General features: G+C 44.7%; 1 protein-coding gene across 2 annotated transcripts in view; it reads right to left on the bottom strand.

Annotated features, from left to right (window-relative positions):
* Positions 1 to 8,525: 8,525 nt before the first annotated feature.
* Positions 8,526 to 22,640, bottom strand: part of LRRC4C (leucine rich repeat containing 4C) — a 1,405,504-nt gene continuing 1,391,389 nt past the window's right edge. For both annotated transcript variants that reach the window (XM_063946277.1, XM_063946278.1), the window contains one exon: positions 8,526 to 11,170. In XM_063946277.1, coding sequence (XP_063802347.1) covers positions 9,209 to 11,128 — 1,920 coding nt within the window. In that variant the 5' untranslated portion in view covers positions 11,129 to 11,170 and the 3' untranslated portion in view covers positions 8,526 to 9,208. The remainder of the gene's footprint in view (positions 11,171 to 22,640) is intronic.

Below are 22,640 nucleotides of genomic sequence, written 5' to 3'. Positions count from 1 at the left end.
AGTGGGAGGAACGTAGATAGAAGGTCCGGGAGGCTGATTGGCTGGATTGTGGATAGGGGCTGTCCTGCCATGCATATAGGCTGCTGGCCTGGTACTTCCTGCCTCTTTCAGTTCTTCTCATGACCCGCCCTCCCGCCCTGGGGGACTTGGTTTTTGTTCTACTGTTGGGTTCATTGTGTCGGCTTTTGGTGGCCGGTTTCTGAACAGTTACTTAATTTTAAGTTTGAGTTCAAGGTTAGTAAGTTTGGGTGTACTTTTAGGTAAATTTTATCGTTTTTATAATTAGTTTACGGGCATCATTTTAGTGGGTCCATATAATTGGTATAAACATATGTGGATGGCGGGGCCGGTGGCCCAATTTTTACCCCGTAGGGGCGGAGCGTACCTCCGTCCCTACAACTGTTGGTGGGCAGGGGTAGTGGCAGAAGGTCGACCCCTGTCCTTGGATTTTTGATTTTCGATGTCTGGGATGGAGGCAGGAGGCCAATCCCGGAACATCTGGGGCAGAAGGCTACCTCACACATGTTTTTATTGCTTGTTTTTCTGTATTAAAATGTTGATCACCCATGTTACGTTTATCATGTTTAACCGTTCTTCTTCCCGCCACCTTAGACAGGGAAGTCTGCATTTTAGTTTTAGTATTTAATAGGCCTTCCTCTCAGTCAGAAAATAAAAGCTGACCCCTTTCACGCCATCTACAGTTGTTGTGTCTTTATTTTATAAGATAAGTGTGCTTGAGTGGCGCGTGGATGCATCTGATGTGTGAAGTTTATGTGTTTTATACGGGGTGTATTGTGGTCTGTAAGAACGTGTTCACATTAGTTGCGTCAGCTGCATAATCAGTAGCGTATATCACTGCAAAAAGGTGATTCCGTTACCGATGGAATTGCCCCAAACTCCAAAAAGTTTTTTGTTTTAGTTTTGGAATGTGGCCCTTTCCGCTTTTGTATTATTGTTATTATTATTATTATTATTACGATAACTTACGTATGTCACATGTGCGGCCTGTAAGTAAAATGATGGTGAAGGCGCTCATATTTCTTGCTCTGATCTGCCCTGTGTCCCGGCGTCTGCTCCGTTTCACATACCAAGTCTCAGCAGTTACAATGTAAAGGGCTTGACCACAACAATTCAGAAATAGACCCCACAATGTGAATAAACAGAGACACATCGGAATTCCCAACGTCTCAACATCACAGCACAAACTCCTCCTTCCCTGGGGGAAATTTACTAAAGCTTAAAAAAAAAGAAAAGTGGTGATTTTGCCCATAGCAACCAATTAGTCTGTCTATCATTTCTATATTGCATCCTAGAAAATGACAGACGTAATCTGATTGGTTGCTATGGGCAACATCACCACTTTTCATTTTTAAAAGCTCTTTAGTAAATTAACCCCACTGCCTCCAGGATCGGTGACCTGGCTCTCAGAGACAAGCTTATGGGATAAAACGCAAAGGGGGAGATTTATCAAAGCTTGGAGAGAAATACAATGAAGAGAGATAAAGTACGAATCAATCAGTTTCTGTGAGTTTATAGGCGGTGCTTGGAAATGACAGGAGCTGATTGGTTGGGACTTTGGGGGACATTTACTAAGCAGTGATAAAAGTGGAGAAGTGAGCCAGTGGAGAAGCTGCCCATGGCAACCAATCAGCTGCTCTGTATACTTTTATAGTATGCAAATTATAAATGTTACGTCAATGCTGATTGGTTGCCATGGGCAACTTCTCCACTGGCCCACTTCTCCACTTTTATCACTGCTTAGTAAATGTCCCCCTTTATCTCTCTCAAATCTTTGATAAATATCCCCCAAATTCCTTCCAGTAGACTTTACCTGACATGGAGATTTTGCAATGGGACAACTGACATACTGTATACTGTAGAACAGGCCTGGCCTACCTGCGGCTCTCCAGCTGCTGTGTATCTACAAGTCCCAGCATGCCCTGTCACAATTTTGCTATTAGGGAATGATAAAACTTTGGCAGGGCATGCTGGGATTTGTAGTTTCATCACAGCTGGAGAGCCACAGGTTGGCCGGGTCTGCTGTAGAAAGATATCCAAGAAAGATGACAATCATATCCAAGAAAATGAGAGTCATGTTACAAAAAAAACAAAGCTACTGTAGCTGATTTTTTTGCTTTAAATTCTAAGTAGAAAGGCAAATTGAATATAATTACAGTAATTAAATTTATGCATTTAAACAAACTTCATTCACGATGTTGTTTTTTTTTTTTTTTTTAGAAAACGCATCCAACTTTGCATATCGCTGATATCCTGTAAGACGGAAAAATTGTATTCAACAAGGCAGAGACCAGTCGTAGACTTCCTAGAAATTAAAGGGAGAGATTAAAGACAAAAATAAGAATTTACTCACCGGTACTTCTATTTCTCGTAGTCCGTAGTGGATGCTGGGAACTCCGTAAGGACCATGGGGAATAGACAGGCTCCGCAGGAGACTGGGCACTCTAAGAAAGAATTAGGACTACTGGTGTGCACTGGCTCCTCCCTCTATGCCCCTCCTCCAGACCTCAGTTAGGGAAACTGTGCCCGGAAGAGCTGACACAATAAGGAAAGGATTTGGAATCCCGGGTAAGACTCATACCAGCCACACCAATCACACCGTACAACTCGTGATACTATACCCAGTTAACAGTATGAATAACAACTGAGCCTCACGAACAGATGGCTCATAACAATAACCCTTTAGTTAGGCAATAACTATATACAAGTATTGCAGACAATCCGCACTTGGGATGGGCGCCCAGCATCCACTACGAGAAATAGAATTACCGGTGAGTAAATTCTTATTTTCTCTGACGTCCTAGTGGATGCTGGGAACTCCGTAAGGACCATGGGGATTATACCAAAGCTCCCAAATGGGCGGGAGAGTGCGGATGACTCTGCAGCACCGAATGAGCAAACTCAAGGTCCTCCTCAGCCAGGGTATCAAACTTGTAGAATTTTGCAAACGTGTTTGATCCCGACCAGGTAGCAGCTCGGCAAAGTTGTAAAGCCGAGACCCCTCGGGCAGCCGCCCAAGAAGAGCCCACCTTCCTCGTGGAATGGGCCTTTACTGATTTAGGATGCGGCAGTCCAGCCGCAGAATGTGCAAGTTGAATCGTGGAGCAGATCCAGCGAGCAATAGTCTGCTTAGAAGCAGGAGCACCCAGCTTGTTGGGTGCATGCAAGATAAACAGCGAGTCAGTCTTTCTGACTCTAGCCGTCCTGGAAACATAGATTTTCAGGGCCCTGACTACGTCCAGCAACTTGGAGGCCTCCAAGTCCCGAGTAGCCGCAGGCACCACAATAGGTTGGTTCAAATGAAACGCTGATACCACCTTAGGGAGGAATTGGGGACGCGTCCTCAATTCTGCTCTGTCCATATGGAAGATCAGATAGGGGCTTTTACAGGACAAAGCCGCCAATTCTGACACCCGCCTAGCCGAAGCCAAGGCCAAAAGCATGACCACTTTCCACGTGAGATATTTTAATTCCACGGTCTGAAGTGGCTCAAACCAATGTGATTTAAGGAAATCCAACACAACATTGAGATCCCAAGGTGCCACTGGGGGCACAAAAGGGGGCTGAATATGCAGCACTCCCTTAACAAACGTCTGAACTTCAGGCAGTGAAGCCAGTTCTTTTTGAAAGAAAATAGACAGGGACGAAATCTGGACTTTAATAGAACCCAATTTTAGGCCCATAGTCACTCCTGACTGTAGGAAGTGCAGAAAACGACCCAGCTGAAATTCTTCTGTGGGGGCCTTCATAGCCTCACACCAAGCAACATATTTTCGCCATATGCGGTGATAATGCTTTGCTGTCACATCTTTCCTAGCTTTTATCAGCGTAGGAATGACTTCAACCGGAGTGCCCTTTTCCATCAGGATCCGGCGTTCAACCGCCATGCCGTCAAACGCAGCCGCGGTAAGTCTTGGAACAGACAGGGCCCCTGCTGTAGCAGGTCCTGTCTGAGAGGCAGAGGCCAAGGGTCCTCTGAGATCATTTCTTGCAGTTCCGGGTACCAAGTCCTTCTTGGCCAATCCGGAACGATGAGTATAGTTCTTACTCCTCTCTTTCTTATTATCCTCAGCACCTTTGGTATGAGAGGAAGAGGAGGGAACACATAAACCGACTGGTACACCCACGGTGTCACTAGAGCGTCCACAGCTATCGCCTGAGGGTCCCTTGACCTGGCACAATATCTTTTTAGCTTTTTGGTTAGGCGGGACGCCATCATGTCCACCTGTGGCCTTTCCCAACGGTTTACAATCAGTTGGAAGACTTCTGGATGAAGTCCCCATTCTCCCGGGTGGAGGTCGTGCCTGCTGAGGTAGTCTGCTTCCCAGTTGTCCACTCCCGGAATGAACACTGCTGACAGTGCTATCACGTGATTTTCCACCCATCGGAGAATCCTTGTGGCTTCTGCCATCGCCATCCTGCTTCTTGTGCCGCCCTGTCGGTTTACATGGGCGACCGCCGTGATGTTGTCTGACTGAATCAGCACCGGCTGATTTTGAAGCAGGGGTCTTGCCTGACTTAGGGCATTGTAAATGGCCCTTAGTTCCAGAATATTTATGTGTAGGGAAGCCTCCTGACTCGACCATTGTCCTTGGAAGTTTCTTCCCTGAGTGACTGCCCCCCAACCTCGGAGGCTTGCATCCGTGGTCACCAGGACCCAGTCCTGTATGCCGAATCTGCGGCCCTCTAGAAGATGAGCACTCTGCAGCCACCACAGCAGAGACACCCTGGCCCTCGGGGACAGGGTGATCAGCCGATGCATCTGAAGATGCGAACCGGACCACTTGTCTGACAGATCCCACTGAAAGATCCTTGCATGGAACCTGCCGAATGGAATTGCTTCGTAAGAAGCTACCATCTTTCCCAGGACTCGCGTGCAGTGATGCACCGACACCTGTTTTGGTTTTAGGAGGTCTCTGACCAGAGATGACAACTCCTTGGCCTTCTCCTCCGGGAGAAACACCTTCTTCTGTTCTGTGTCCAGAATCATACCCAGGAACAGCAGACGCGTCGTAGGAACCAGCTGCGACTTTGGAATATTCAGAATCCAGCCGTGCTGTTGTAGCACTTCCTGAGATAGTGCTACTCCGACCAACAACTGCTCCCTGGACCTCGCCTTTATAAGGAGATCATCCAAGTACAGGATAATTATAACTCCCTTCTTTCGAAGGAGTATCATCATTTCGGCCATTACTTTGGTAAATACCTTCGGTGCCGTGGACAGACCAAACGGCAACGTCTGGAATTGGTAATGGCAGTCCTGTACCACAAAACGGAGGTACACCTGGTGAGGTGGGTAAATGGGGACATGTAGGTAAGCATCCTTGATGTCCAGTGATACCATGTAATCCCCCTCTTCCAGGCTTGCAATAACCGCCCTGAGCGATTCCATTTTGAACTTGAACTTCCTTATATAAGTGTTCAAGGATTTCAAATTTAGAATGGGTCTCACCGAACCGTCTGGTTTCGGTACCACAAACATTGTGGAACAGTAACCCCGTCCCTGTTGAAGGAGGGGAACTTTTATTATCACCTGCTGGAGGTACAGCTTGTGAATTGCCGCCAGTACTACCTCCCTGTCCTGGGGAGTAGCTGGCAAGGCTGATTTGAGGTAACGGCGAGGGGGAGACGTCTCGAATTCCAGCTTGTATCCCTGAGATACCACTTGTAGAACCCAGAGATCCACCTGTGAGCGAACCCACTGGTCGCTGAAGTTCCGGAGACGGGCCCCCACCACACCTGGCTCCACCAGTGGAGCCCCAGCGTCATGCGGTGGACTAAGTGGAAGCAGGGGAGGATTTTTGTTTTTGGGAACTGGCTGTATGGTGCAGCTTTTTCCCTCTACCCCTGCCTCTGGGCAGAAAGGACGCGCCTTTAACCCGCTTGCCTTTCTGGGGCCGAAAGGACTGTACCTGATAATACGGTGCTTTCTTAGGCTGTGAGGGAACCTGAGGTAAAAATGTCGACTTCCCAGCTGTTGCTGTGGAAACGAGGTCCGAGAGACCATCCCCAAACAATTCCTCACCCTTGTAAGGCAAAACCTCCATGTGCCTTTTAGAATCCGCATCACCTGTCCACTGCCGAGTCCATAATACTCTCCTGGCAGAAATGGACATTGCATTAATTCTAGATGCCAGCCGGCAAATATCCCTCTGTGCATCTCTCATATATAAGACGACGTCTTTAATATGCTCTATGGTTAGCAAAATCGTATCCCTGTCGAGGGTATCAATATTTTCTGACAGGGTATCGGACCAAGCTGCTGCAGCACTACACATCCAAGCTGAAACAATTGCAGGTTTCAGTATAGTACCTGAGTGTGTATATACAGACTTCAGGATAGCCTCCTGCTTTCTATCCGCAGGCTCCTTTAAGGCGGCCGTACCCTGAGACGGCAGTGCCACCTTTTTTGACAAGCGTGTGAGCGCCTTATCCACCCTCGGGGATGTCTCCCAATGTAACCTGTCCTCTGGCGGGAAAGGGTACGCCATCGGTAACTTTTTAGAAATCAATAGTTTCTTATCGGGGGAAGCCCACGCTTCTTCACAAACTTCATTCAACTCATCTGATGGGGGAAAAACCACTGGTTGCTTTTTCTCCCCAAACATAATACCCTTTTTAGTGGTACCTGGGTTAATGTCAGAAATGTGCAACACATTTTTCATTGCCGTAATCATGCAACGGATGGCCCTAGTGGAATGTACATTAGTCTCGTCCTCGTCGACACTGGAGTCAGACTCTGTGTCGACATCTGTGTCTGCCATCTGAGGTAGCGGGCGTTTTTGAGCCCCTGATGGCCTTTGAGACGCCTGGGCAGGCACGGGCTGAGAAGCCGGCTGTCCCACGGCTGTTACGTCATCCAGCCTTTTATGTAAGGAGTTGACACTGTCGGTTAATACCTTCCACATATCCATCCACTCTGGTGTCGACCCCGCAGGGGGTGACATCACATTTATCGGCACCTGCTCCGCCTCCACATAAGCCTCCTCATCAAACATGTCGACACAGCCGTACCGACACACCGCACACACACAGGGAATGCTCTGACTGAGGACAGGACCCCACAAAGTCCTTTGGGGAGACAGAGAGAGAGTATGCCAGCACACACCACAGCGCTATATAAACAGGGATTTACACTACACAAAGTGATTTTCCCTATAGCAGCTATAATACACAGTATTGCGCCTAAATTTAGTGCCCCCCCCTCTTTTTTACCCTATTGAGCCTGGAAACTGCAGGGGAGAGCCTGGGGAGCGTCCTTCCAGCGGAGCTGTGAAGAGAAAATGGCGCCAGTGTGCTGAGGGAGATAGCCCCGCCCCTTTTTCGGTGGGCTTCTCCCGCTCTTTATATCAATATTATGGCAGGGGATTTTTACACATATATAGTTTATGAGACTATATTATGTGTTTTTTGCCATTTTAAGGTAATCTAATTGCAGCCCAGGGCGCCCCCCCCCCCCCCCCCAGCGCCCTGCACCCATCAGTGACCGGAGTATGTGGTGTGCATAGGGAGCAATGGCGCACAGCTGCAGTGCTGTGCGCTACCTTAATGAAGACCGGGGTCTTCAGCCACCAATTTTCTCTTCGGAATCTTCCGTCTTCTGGCTCTGCAAGGGGGACGGCGGCGCGGCTCCGGGACTGGACGACCGAGGCTGGGCCTGTGTTCGATCCCTCTGGAGTTAATGGTGTCCAGTAGCCTAGAAGCCCAAGCTAGCTGCAAGCAGGTAGGTTCGCTTCTCTCCCCTAAGTCCCTCGTAGCAGTGAGTCTGTTGCCAGCAGATCTCACTGAAAATAAAAAAACTAATAAATACTTTCTTTACTAAGAGCTCAGGAGAGCCCCTAGTGTGCAACCAGCTCGAGCCGGGCACAGATTCTAACTGAGGTCTGGAGGAGGGGCATAGAGGGAGGAGCCAGTGCACACCAGTAGTCCTAATTCTTTCTTAGAGTGCCCAGTCTCCTGCGGAGCCCGTCTATTCCCCATGGTCCTTACGGAGTTCCCAGCATCCACTAGGACGTCAGAGAAACCAGAATTGAGTTTGAGGGAAGGTTCCGTTCCCCTCTAATTTGCCAGTGAAGCTGAGGATTAGACGTGTGCTGTTGCAAATCCTGATCATTACAAATACCACATCTACCAACACTACATTTTTTAATTCCCAGGCCATTAGCGTTTTGAGGAATTCTGTATTGGTTATGAATCACTTCACGAGCGCACAATGATCCCACAGGACAGCTGATAAGCGAGCCTGTACAAAACCTTATTCATGCTATCAGCAAAGATGTGTACAAGAACTACGGCCGCCCACTGGAGAATTCCTGAGACAAGGATCTCAGGAACAGATCAATTCCAAAGAGATCCATACATGCTTATCCCCATTTACTAAAGGCAGCGCATCATGCATTTTATCCGTTTATGACACCGTCTCAGCTGAAAACATCCAGCAGGATTTTTTTTGATGGAACAACGACCTTAAAAAGAGGCTTGCCCAAGTACAGAAAACCATCAATTTGTTTTATTCATAACCTTCTTTAAGTGTGCAGAGCTACAAACTTGGCTCGTTTCAGAGCTACGTCAGTGATGATAGATTATTACACGTTATTTTGTGTTTCTTATATCTTCCCAAAGAATATTAATTCTGCAAAAATACAGAATAGGTCATTACAAGAAAAATAAAAAATATATATTTTTTTTAACTTTTACTCTGTTCTTGTGAATCTGCCGATCCTAATAGGGCAGCGATTTACACACCATTCCCTAACGCTCGGAGGGAAATACTTTTGAAGGCTACCACCATTTAAGAAAATAAATCAATAAACCAATTTGATGCTTCAGTTCACCATAAAAAAAAACCCTAAAAACATATTTTATAAACAAAAACAAAAAACTAAAAAAAAGATTTCTACAATTAGGTCTTTCTGGAGGATTTAGACTCCATATTCCTATGAAAGATATGAGCTCTCAGGGTAAACCAAGCGTAGCCAACTTAGCTTGAGGAATACACAGATTTCAATAGTTTTAGATCACAATAGAATTTTTAATAAATAAATTTCTTTGTTTTTTATTAATTTTTTTTTTTTTTTTGTAAAGACACTTTTTTTTTTATTGGAAACAGTAGATTTAGCCCAGTCATTTTTGTTCCTTTTTTTAATATAAATTGTCTGTTTTTGCTGTTAATCTGGCACGCTGTAGAATTTCAGATCTGCGTCTCCTGTACATTGTCCTTAGAGTTTGCGCGAATCAGTAAAGGTTCATGCACAGAGCTGTGTATTGAATTTATTGTGTTCACTGTTGTTGTGTGATTAAAAGGGGACTTATAAGAGTTATAGTGGTTTAAATGCTCGTGTTCAATCGCGGGCATGGGCAAGTGGCTCTCAATGGGAGTGTCAGCGGTTAGTTCATCATCCACGTTTATAATCTCAACAGTCCGCGTGGGAGCGTGGTGGTTCTTTCTGTGGTGCTGTTTCCTCATCTTGTAGAAAATAACCAACATGACGGCTGCCATTAGGGTGATGGCCACAAAGCAGCCAATTATAATTTTGGTGGTCTTCATAACTTCATCTATACCTGGCATTCCACTATTTGCATCCGTGACTGGGATGGTGAAGGGTTTCTCTGTGGACCTTGTGCTGTGAGGCATTAGCGAGGTGGTTGCATTTGTGGTTTCCCAGTCAATGACTGGTGTAGGGCCTACATGATGATCCGTGGTCCTCGCCTCATCCTGAGATGGTTCCATTGTCTCTACAGTGACGGTGGAAAAGTATGTGTAACCAGTATCGGTTGCGGTCACATTCAGTGTCGCTGAGGCAGTGGTGTTCCCTGCAGAGTTACTCACTATGCACGTGTACAATCCCGTATCTCGCACTGTTACATTTGTAAAGTTTAGTGTGCCGTCATTAAGCACAGATATTCGTACTTTGTAAGCCCCATGGGTCATAATGGAGCCATTAGGAGTAATCCAACTAACATAAGTCAATGATGTTGATGCCCGACATTTGAGTTCAGCGGCCATCCCTTCTGTGACATTCAGATCAGTGGGTGGCTCCAAAATCACAGGGGCATAACACGTAAAATAATTCTGGTCCAGTTCTGCAATGTGAGTACCTTTTAGATTGGCCGGAGTGCTGCAACGAGCACAACATGTGCTGCCGGTAGTGACTATTTCTTTTAGCCACCAGCTCAGCCAAAGTATGTCACAGTTGCAGTTCCAGGGATTGTGGTGCAATTGAATCCTTTGCAAATTATGGAGAGGTGTGAACAGGTCATGAGGCAGTAAAGTTAGATTATTATGTGCCAAATTAAGTTCCACAAGCGACTGTAGATCATCAAAGGCATTCCGCTCAATCACCTGAATTTGGGAATGCATAATCCACAATTTTTGCAAATGGGTTAATCCTTGGAATGATCCTGGTCTGAGAACCGACAGATGGTTCCCAGAAAGATCTAACTCATCTAGTTTCACGAGAGGGGTAAGGTTGGGTATTTCTCTTAGGTTGCACATCCCAAGGTTCAAATATTTAAGGTTCGAAAGCCCTTCAAATGCTCCTTCTGAAATATATGACAATCTTTTCATTTCCCCCAAATCCAACCGACGCAGTGACGGGATGCGATTAAAAGCATAAGATGGGATGCTCTCAATGGGGTTGTTCCGCAGCCAAAGCTCTTTCAGTTTTGACAGATATTCAAAAGCTCCATTTGGAATGGTAGTCAGCCTATTGTCAAACAGTTCTAACGTGTTTAAGTTGGCCAAGCCATTGAAGGCCCCAATTTCAATCGTCCTAATGTGATTCCTACTCAACTGTAAAACTTCTAAGTGTCGTAAGTGTTTAAAACTGTCCACTTTGATTATTTGGATCTGGTTTTCATGAAGGTTCAGCTGCCTCGTGTTGGTGGATATACCATCCGGAACCTCGCGCAGGTTTCTCCGTGTGCAAATAACTTTGCTGAACTGATTACTGCAAGAACATACGGAAGGGCAGGTCTGCGCTCTGACCAAGCCGGCCACCACGAGAAGCTGGAGAGCCAACAGCACAATAAAAAGGGGGTCAAATAAGGCCCTGTTGAACCTAGGACCTATCATCATCTGCTGTGGATGTAATGTCATCTTGTTCAACATTCATACTTTGTTTGTGTTTGGTCCTTCAGGAGTTCCAGTATTCTGCAAGACAAAGAGAAGGTAGGAAATGTTACAAACTGTAGTTATATATACAGTAAATCAGTCATGTATTGTATATATAAATATTTATATACAAAGTATACAGATGGAGCCTCGTTCATCTTGCCTTCTCTGCTGCGCCTTGGTGCACCATGGCTTATTAGCATAAACCTTTCATCTATTGTTCTCAGCTGCAATACAATACAGAGAGAACCGACTGCCCTGGCTCAGTTAACCCTATTAAAGGGATAGATGAGCATGGCTCCATCTGTATATGTGTGTGTACACCTATTCAAGCTCTGATCTTTGGACTTAGAACTGCTGGACCTTTTCATAATGCTCAGCTGTCATTTTCTAGATATTTAGCTGTTACTCAGTAGTCATAGTCCATTAGCTGTTATCAAATAAATAACCTTTTTCGAGGCACCTTTAAATGCCCACATGCAGAGCCATAACTAGGGTTGTGCGACTGGTTCCATCACATAGGGTGCAGAGTCCTGGTGGCGGCAACGTTGCTGCCCTGATGGCACCACATGTGACTTGCAGAGTGCCTAGAGTGGCCCCCTGCAGTCAGTAGCAGTGCAGCAAAGCAGCCCAGAGCATCTAAGCACTGGCGAATCTATAATGGCTACAGTGTGGCTACGAGGTCCAGGGGGCCCAAACCGCACATCCTGCAACCATTTTTTCAATACATAGCCACCAGGAAAATGGGGTGGTGGCCCTATTCCTGGCATTTTTAAGCATGCACAGTAGGAAAATCACTGGGAAAATAGCTGCTGCGCCATTTTACCGGAGACCTGCGCATGACTCTGGGACAATGCTAGCGTCTCCTAGAAACCCTAGTGCCCAGAATTATTGCTCTTCTGGGTAGAGAGGGGGGCGGGGGGGGGGAATGCAGACTGCATATGGGCCTCTTCCTCTCTTGGAGCACCCCTGCATCCAAGGGACGAATTGGGCAGTGCTGTACTTCCTAGAGCAAGCAGCCCTACTACCTAAGCCTGGAATGACCCCCTGCATCCAGCAGCACTGCAGCAAAGCTGCCCAGAGCATTCATGGGGCAAATACCCCCTCCTATAAGTGTTACGTTGTGACAACATGGGTTTAGGTCAGGGTGGGGGCCTGCACGGGGCTGCATTGAGCCCTGTTCCAGCCCTGCAGCCATGTTTGTATCAGAGCAGAGTGGTGCATTTTCTTTGATAAGGGATAACACACAAATACTATATAATTATTGGCACTAAATACAATTTTACCAACCTCATTTAGTGTATCGGAGAAATAAGATTAACATCTGCCTGTTTATATAATGACATGGCTGGAAAGCACAGAGAAGTATTAGAAATAAAATCAGTATATATAGTAAGAGTTACACAGTTGGAAAACATTTTAAAAATGCCCTTCAAGAGAATCTGGAGGGCAGGTGCAGCTAGGGGGTGCAGGGGGGCGTTCAGAGTGGCAACCGAACAACCCCGCTGATCACTGGTCAATACATGGAAGGGGATGAATGGCTTTATCACCCTCCTGATCTGCCCCCTTCTCCTGAGTGGATCCAGGTGCCCAGTTTACTCTCTCGGGGGGCACAGGGGAATCTCCTTCAAATTCAGGAGAGTAAGCATTCCAAGAGAGTATGCAAGTGTATGACACAGCATTCACACTACATGGCGTTAACACAATTTGCAATGTATAAAACACAATCCTGTAACTTATGAGAGATTTTCTAACGCATTCCCTCTGCGCTCTCCATATGAATCCGGCTTCTAGAGTCTCTTACTGCTGATTCATCTGTGCCACAGTATAACCTAGAGCCCTGAGTTCATTTCCAATCTGGCGCTCACTGCAAGGTCCCTTTGCTGCAGAGATTAATGAAATTTCCTATGAATCAGACGTAAGTGAAGTCTTATACCAGCTCAAAGCACATTTATAACCTAGAGCTGGGGAATGCATAATGCATGCGCGCAGTATAACAAAATGTGTATCAGCAAAGGTTGCTCAACGCGAAGCAAAACGTACTTTCATTTTTACAGGAAAATGCCTTGTTACAAAGAGAAAATCTATTATTTAGATTATGCCTGCAGTCCATAACTGTGACGCTAAGGATGCCTATCCCTGTACAGTAACCTTTCATAATTATACTGTACATGTGCACCCAGGGGCGGATTGGGAACAAAAAGCGGCCCTGGAAAAATTTATACTAGTGGCCCCACATGGGCAGCACCAGAGGTGTAAGGTCTAGCCATGGGCCATGGCAGCAGCACCCTCCCCCCAAGACTTCCCAGATAGTGGTCATGTCCAGCATCAAGGGGGAAGTTAAAAAGAAATAAAATTAAATATTATGAGCACATTATATGATACACCTTCAGAATCTAGGAAACTATATCATTCTTTAGAAAGATATATTTTCTTGCTTATTACACCAACCGTATCCCAATCACTATTCACTCAATCTTATATGTCAGCCAAGTAGACAGACAGAGCATCCACTAGATCATCTGCAATCACAGGCTAAGTGGCAAAGTCATTTTCATATATGCAAATTATTTTGCATCTTATTGATTATGTCTATAAAAAGGACCACATGTCTTCAAACAAAACAGGCCCCACGAGTGCGTCGGCCCACCGGGGATCTTCCCTGTAAACCCTGTGGCCAGTCCGCCTCTGTGTGCACCTAAGCTAAATGCTTCCGACTAACAGACAAAACTCAAACACACACGTATATATATATATATATATATATATATATAGAAAAACACAAAATTCCCAAGTGCGCTAAAGTGAAACGTAATTACACAATTCTTCTAATGTTCGTAGGAATGTAGACTGGAGGATGTTTAACTCTGGGGACCTGTAACAGACACCCCTCACCAAATAGTCACCCAAACAAGAGGCCAGCAGGCCAATTAGTAAAAGGTTGTTCTAATAACATACGTTTGAACATATAAATTTTTTTTATTTTTTTATTTTTTTTACAGTTCAAAATTAAAATTGTGTCAATAAGTGCAACCAAAAAAAATACACAACCAACACGTTTGTTAGATGGACTTTAGATACTCCCTCTCCTTTTACAAGGTGCGAGCTCGAAAGGGAGTATCTTCACAAATTAGGTTGCGATTTTCTGACTGACAAACCCAACGCGTTTCGTCTTATCGACTTCATCAGGGGTGGCTTGTTTGGGGGAAAAGGAAATTATGTTCTATTTGAAAAAAGCTACTAATGTAAATTGAGGAAAATTGTATATATGTGGTATGCAATAAATACCTACCAAATATGAAAAAAAGAACTAATTTGCTCTTGATGAGTTTATATACAGAGTGTCATGACCTAAAAAAATAAATATATATATATAAAAGCCCATTCTTAAGTGTATTTTTTTAATAGAGCTACTAATATGTTTTCTATTAGTAGTATAGATGGTAGCTAAACATACCTCAGATGTGAAGTTGATCAGAATCTCCTATATCGAGACTTAGTGGATGGAACTCTTATATTGGGGCTCCTAATTGGAGCTTGAATGATAATCCGACTTGAAAGTGTATTCTGTTAAAATTAGTGTTTTTTGCAAACTACCTAATGAAAAGGAAAGGGAAATCCAATGTGGACCAGTTTTGAATGCTTTTACCCCCTCTTAATAGTAACTAGACATACCTCAAGTGTAGAATTGATCAGAATCTCCTATAACAAGGCTTAGTGGATGGAGCTCTTATATCGAGGCTCCTAATTGGAACTTAAATGCTGATCCCTCCAAGGAGTGTATTCTGTTAAAATTGGTGTTTTTTACAAACTACCTAATGGGAAAGAAAAGGAAATCCAACGTGGACCAATTTTAAGCAGTTTTACCCCCTCTTAATTTCTATTAATTTGGGAAATAACATACCTTAAAACTAATACGACATAATTCCTTATAGAGTCACCTAGGGAAACTATTAATTATAGTCTCTTAGTAATATTGACAACCGTATGTCGGCGTTTTTGTAAACTGCCTATTATATGAAGAAAACAAAAATAATACAGGTTGAGTATCCCATATCCAAAATGCTTGGGACCAGAGGTATTTTGGATATCGGATTTTTCCGTATTTTGGAATAATTGCATACCATAATGAGATATCATGGTGATGGGACCTAAGTCTTAGCACATAATGCATTTATGTTACATATACACCTTATACACACAGCCTGAAGGTCATTTTAGCCAATATTTTTACTAACTTTGTGCATTAAACAAAGTGTGTGTACATACACACAATTAATTTATGTTTCATATACAGCTTATACACACAGCCTGAAGGTCATTTAATACAATATTTTTAATTACTTTGTGTATTAAACAAAGTTTGTGTACATTGAGCCACAGAAAACAAAGGTTTCACTATCTCAGTCTCACTCAAAAAATTCCGTATTTCGGAATATTCCGTATTTCGGAATATTTGGATATGGGATACTCAACCTGTATAAATATATATAAAAAAGGGATATACCTGTATATATGAAATAATCAAATCTATTATATGCATACCTAAGGTGTGGTATCCAACTCTTATAGTAAAGACTATTTCTAGTTCAAATCTTGATCCTTGGGAAAATGAAACTCTGAAAAAGCCAATGCTGATTTTTAGTGGAAGGTGTGTCAGTCGTTGAAAATCACTTTCAAATATATATAGGTGTACACATACCAGGAATTATGTAGCTGGTTTGACAATCACAGAGATTTAAATGACTTAACTTCCTCAGTAAGTCTCACAGAATAAATCTTTTCAGAAAATATTGAAACATTGTCACGGTTTACTAAAGGCACAGTTCTAACAATAAAGTATATATACAGGTATATCCCTTTTTTATATATATTTATATTATTTTTGTTTTCTTCATATAATAGGCAGTTTACAAAAACGCCGACATATGGTTGTCAACACTCCTAAGAGACTATAATTAATAGTTTCTCTAGGTGACTCTATAAGGAATTATGTCGTATTAGTTTTAAGGTATGTTATTTCCCAAATTAATAGAAATTAAGAGGGGGTAAAACTGCTTAAAATTGGTCAAAACTGCTTAATATATATATATATATATATATATATATATGTATGTATAAAGATGGAGCCCTGCTCATTTATCCCTTTAATAGGATTAATTGAGCCAGGGCTGTAATGACTTAATCCCGTGCTGTATTGTTCTCTCTGTATTGTATTGCAACTGAGAACAATAGATGAAAGGCTTATGCTAATATACCTTGGTGCACCTAGGTGCAGCAGAGAAGCCTAGATGAGCGAGGCTCCATCTGTATACTGTATATACAGTATATATATACAGACACACTTCTTGTAAGGAAAATCCATGACATACAGTAATGCAGTCAGACCAGCAAATCATTACACATTTTTGCCAAAGAGGGTTCCCCCAAATGCACCCTGTGGTGCTTGCGTCCCCAGATATTGCAGGAGTGTAGGTGAGTACCGTATGCCATAAGGAAGAATTTGCTGGGCTATATAAGAAACTGTTCATAAAATAAACACAATTGTTAGATGCTCTTTTACGAGGCATAGGGACCTATTTATCAAAACAAAATCTTCCCTAAAAAGTGATTTTTGGGGTCTACCAGCAAATAATAAGCGATATCTTCTACAGCCTTTCATTTCCATTCACAAAAGCAGCCCCCACTGGGCTGTTTATCTGTCATATTTACCAAGCCTTTGTAGTCTATGGGCTACAATCCGCCAGCATTGTCAGAAGAGGAATCTGTATGATCCCTCTCCAGTACTGTCCAATCACCCATGTGCACTTAACTATTTACACACGGCAAGGATGGAGTTGCTATCCCTGCATGTGATTGTTGATACATTCAGGTGATTGCCTTATTACCGTGATAAAGAATTGTAATTACTGGGCCCATTTCCTGATAAATGATAAATATGCAACACACTGTGTTCTATTAGTGAGTGCTATCTGAAGGTAAAATATATTTTATTTCCTGTAGTTCTAGTATACTATCAACCAATTAAATTCTCCTATGATAACACGTTCGTAGTTCCAATACTAATCTGGACCCCCCACACACAAGGGTAACGCCTCACAAGTTATGCTACTGCCGGCTTGTCAGAGTGGAAGTATCAAAACAAAATCTTCCCTAAAAACAGTCATTGAAGACTCAGAATTGGCGATTACGGTTTATAAACGCTAGTCCCAAATCTCAATTCTTTGTCATGTATTATTTATTAACCTTTATTGATATCGCTCCAGCATATTCCAAAATTTGCTTCATAAATAAATAAACTGTATCAATGTTTCAGCAAGTAAACGCCAGGCGCAGAAGTCAGCTTTTTAATTGCTCATGTGACATTACCCCAAGGTGCAGTGGGCTCAATATGTCCTTAGTTATAAAGAATGGAAAAAAAAAACCACACACCTAAGTAATTGTGTTGAGACTTTAGGATGATGCTACATCTAGTCAATCTATCCCACGGGTGCTGTCTCATGTTTAATCATTAAGGTTTTAATTAAAATTAAAGCCACACTCATACTTTTACATAAAGCGTGGATTAAATACTAATTTCCTAAAATGACCTCTACTCTCATCCAGCTGATGCACAACTTTGCCATTAAGAAAGACGATCCGTAAAGCGGGTTACCGCGTTTCAAGACTGCATTATGATCACTGTGCTGACTAAAGTACCTGCGTTTCATTTACTCTGTACACATAATCAATACTATCTATCCCCCTGCAGTTATCAACAAATAAAAGCTCTAATAATTAATGTTCGCCCTGAAAGAAAATGATCCTGAATGTATTATATATTTAATTGCTGCATACAGGGGGTCATTCTGAGTGGATCGTAGCTGTGCAAAATTTAGCACAGCTACGATCATTCACACTGACATGCGGGGGGGATGCCCAGCACAGGGCTAGTCCGCCCCGCATGTCAGTGCTGGCCCCCCTGCAGAAGTGTAAAGGCACGGCAATGCCTTTGCACTTCAAGAATAGCTCCCGACCAGCGCAGCTTTAGCGTGCTGGCTGGGAGGTACTCATCGCTCCCCGGACCGCAGCGGCTGCGTGTGACGTCACGCAGCTGCCGCGGACCGCCCCCCCAATGGTCCGGCCACGCCTGCGTTGGCCGGACCGCTTCCTCTAATTGGCGGCTTAATGCCGCCGTCCAGCCCCCTCCCGCCCAACGACCGCTTCTGCCTCAGAGGCGATCGCTAGGCAACGACGGCTGACATGCGCCGGCGCACTGCGGTGCCGGCGCATGCGCAGTTCCGACCAGATCACTGCGCTGCGAGAAACTGCAGTGATCGATCGGGTCGGAATAACCCCCATAATGTCACGGGTTGAAAACACCTCACCTCTAAATTATTTTCAGGTTGTGGTAAGCCTACTGGCAAAGGGTGGGCTGCATGATTTAGCACTGGGCATGCTCCAGAACCGCGCAGATATGTAAGAGGCGTCTTTGGGCTGTAACGGGTCATCCTCAGTTAGTGACGCATTTGTTATCATTACTGGTGTGTCCCCTGAAATTCATCATCTTTATCGCCATATATTGCGGCAGGAAAGATTGTTTTCTCGTTGGTATTTACCAAACTGGGGGGCAGATGTATTAAGCCTGGAGAAGGCATAAAGAAGTGATGATAAGTGCAAGGTGATAACGCACCAGCCAATCAGCAACAATATGTAAATTGACAGTTATGAGCCGATTGGCTGGTTCGTTATCACCTTGCACTTATCACAGCTTTATCCTAAGGGCCTAATTCAGACCTCATCGCTGTTGCGTGAAATCACTCAGCGGCCGATTATTGAATGACTGCGCAGGCATATGCACAGCAATGCGCAGGCGCGAGCTCAAACAGCGTCAGAATGGTGCAAATATTTCTATCGCTAGGCGTTCGCAAGGTGATTGAGAGGAAGAGGACGTTTGTGGGTGGTAACTGCCCATTTTGTGGGAGTGTCAGGAAAACGCAGGCGTTCCCAAGCGTTGTCAGGGCGGGTGTCTGACGTCAGCTCTGGCCCCGATCAGCCTGTTCTCATCGCACTGTAGGAGTAGGTCCTGGGCTGCGCACACACTGGAAAAATCATTCCATGGTGAGTGAGTTGCGAACGGATTTGCAGATGTCTGCTATCTGGGTAGGCCCACGATAACAGGGTATGACTCCAAGCCCCCGCCCCCCCCCCCCCCATACTTGCCGATATTCTGGCTGCTCTCTGCGGGAGAGAGCAGCCAGGTCGGCTCAGCAGGGGGGCAGGGGCAGGCTCTGACGTGGGGAGGAGGTGGACCGGAGGCGGGGCGGAGGCGGAGCAGGGGCGGGCCGGGGGTGGTCCGGGGGCGGGGTTACACGGTACATCGTTTAAGCCACGCCCCCACTCTGTAATGCCGCGATCCCCGGCATTACACTGCAGGGGTCGTGGCTATGATGACGCGATTCAGCAAGAATCGCGTCATCAACTGCCCGGACCGCCCACTTTACACAGTAAGTGGGCGGACGGGCAGGGTGACAGCTCGTTCCGGGAGACTTGCCTGCTCTTCCGTGGGGCCGGGAGGGTCACCCGATTTTCGGGAGCCTCCCGGCCATTCCGGGAGAGTAGGCAAGTATGCCGCCCCCCAGAGAAGTGGGCAAGTCTCCCGAAGCCGGTCTCCACCACCCACAACCCCTGCAGCCGCCGAAAGTCGGTAAGTATGCACTACTTTTACGGCCCTGCCCCCGGTAAGTCTTAAATAGGAAAGTGCAGTTTCGTTTAAGTAATTAAATTGAACCGGTTGCGATCTGAGACTCATACCTCACTCTTCATCTATCTGACCACCGCAGACGATGCCAATTTGATGCAAGAAGAGGTAAAGAGGGTTCATAATCCATCCCATAACTTCTCCGCTGATTTATAGACAGCCCTGATCCTGCGCCGCGCTTTGTAACAGGCACAAAAATAGAAGCCGAGCCGCAGGAATAAATCCCGTAAATTTAATTCGTAATTTATACCCCAATACAAATCATAATTAAGTGGCTTGTAAACAGCATCCTTGAAAAATCCTATTTTCCCCGAGTTACCTGTAGTGGTTGCCATGGTTACCGGAGCCAGGAAGTGAACGTTTCGCTGGCTGATATTCAGGCTATAATGGAGCAGTTACTTCTGGGTTCTTTGCTGTGGGAGGAAGTAATCTACTCATTGCAGAAGCAATCAGCCGACAATGTTCCTCAGTACAGGAGCTTAATGACATCATTCCGGTGGAGCTGGATGGGATTATTTCGGAACCGTTCTAGAGATCAAAGTTTATTTTAGAAATACATTCATAGCAGAGACTTGTATGTCAGCTAGATGTGTAATAGACTGTAAGCCTGTATGGTTATTATACCAAGAGTGCCTAATGCCACAGCCCCCATGCGCCATCCGAAGGGGCCGGTGTCAGTATCCACTATGGATCTGATCCCAAACGGTGGTATTATTCCGATTGTATGTATAAAACAATTGTATTGTACTGGATTAGATGTGACTTGATTTTGTGTATCAATGGCTGCGATGAGGTGTCCTGAATGTGACCTGGGGGGAGACAGGGATGGAATTCTCTACCTCTCCCCCTCACACTCACCACCTCTCTACAAAACCTCAAATGGGCTCTCAAGAGCCACTTGTTACCACACCCAGCCGCCTCTCATCCTAACACTCTGGGGGTAATTCAGACCTGATCGTAGCAGCAAATTTGTTAGCAGTTGGGCAAAACCATGTGCACTGCAGGTGGGGCAGATGTAACATGTGCAGAGAGAGTTAGATTTGGGTGGGGTGTGTTCAAACTGAAATCTAAATTGCTGTGTAAAAATACAGTAGCCAGTATTTACCCTGCACAGAAACAAAATAACCCACCCAAATCCAAGTTGATCGTAGCTGTGCTAAATTTAGCACAGCTACGATCAACTCGGAATGACCCCCCTTGTCCTGTTACAAAGGGTTAGGGTAGCAGTAGCACCATGTTTTTTTTGTTTTGTTTTTTGCTTTAAATGTGTCATTGAATCATTCCGTATGCTATCACATAACTACATAACAATGTTAATGTGTTACAACAGCCAACCAATAGGCATTTTAGATGTACAATAAACCCTAATGCGTCGTATAGAATCAAAACGCAGGCATGCCCAGGCATTTTTAAGGAGGGTCTCTGACGCCAGCGATGACCACTTCCAGCCTCTTGTGTCACAAGAATTGTGGACGACCTTGCCTGGCGCAGATAGGAAAAATCTTCAATATTTAGGGGATTGCGTATGGCTTTGCGATCAGCCGGCATATTGCGATGCATTGACAATTTCTGCGATGGGCGTTTTTTCTCAGTTTCTGGGCGGCAGCTAGCTGACCGCAACGACTGCTTTTTACCAGCAACTGCAATCCTTACTGAATAAGGTCAAATATACAATAATGTATTTGTAGAAATGAGAGGCAACATCTCGTCTAGTGCAAAGATCAAAACATAAAGATCCCTATTTACTATAATAATCATTTACGCTCAGCTTCAAAACCTATGATTTTACCTCACAGTCTGTTGTTATGGGGACGCGCCAAATTTAGTCCATGCTCTTACAGGCCGACATCTTTCACTGTAGGGTCTACAGATAGATTGCAGAGACAAAACAACACTACACTATGAATTCCTACTTCTACGTGTTACGTTTATTTAGGCTGCAGCCATTTATATTTACATGTAAGTACAGCCCCACGGCTTGACCCCCTGCATAGCTATGCTTTATTACATCGCTGCGCTCAGCTGCATGGAGAATTAAAGTGCATTATACGGCAAGCGTGGTTTCTGGACTGCTCCTGCTAGAGTGCATTTGGTCTTCGGCAGAAGGCACTTAAGTGATATACTCAGTAGGTGGGTAGCGATTGTGTTGCGTAGAACCGCCACCCAAACCTGTTAGTAGCCTTTACCGCTCCAACAGTCTTGTTCATGTAATAATATATTGTTCCTTCATCCGGTTTTTTTGTCTGCCCACTACAATAACCACCTTCGTCTGGGTAGGCTCGGACGCTTTCGTGGCAGTCAGAGAGTCCATAAGCAGAGCGCAGGCTTCTCCTGCACATCACACTTGCGGTAATCTGTGAGAAGCCGATAGGGGAGGTTTGGGGGGGGGGTGGGCGGTGGCAATAATTGGGACATTGGGGCGCTGCAGTGAATGTGATTGATCACAATAGTTGTCACCAAGCCTCTGGACATTCCAAAAGAATTCCAAAAGAATAAACTGGGAGAGAATCTATGAGAAGGAAATTACACAAATCCTAAAATCCACGGAAAATGAGGGAAACAATACTTCCAAATATAAAAACAGCCGACATATAGTACGGGGGGCATGTACTAAGCAGTGATAAAAGTGGAGAAATGAGCCAGTGGAGAAGCGGCCCATGGCAACCAATCAGCTGCTCTGTATAATTTTGTAGTATGCAAATTATAAATGCTACGTCAATGCCGATTGGTTGCCATGGGCAACTTCTCCACTGGCTCACTTCTCCACTT

The sequence above is a fragment of the Pseudophryne corroboree genome, chromosome 11, assembly GCF_028390025.1.
Source record: "Pseudophryne corroboree isolate aPseCor3 chromosome 11, aPseCor3.hap2, whole genome shotgun sequence".
NCBI lineage: Eukaryota > Metazoa > Chordata > Amphibia > Anura > Myobatrachidae > Pseudophryne > Pseudophryne corroboree.
Note: the sequence above shows the minus strand (reverse complement) of the source record. Positions and strands in the feature narration are given on the sequence as shown.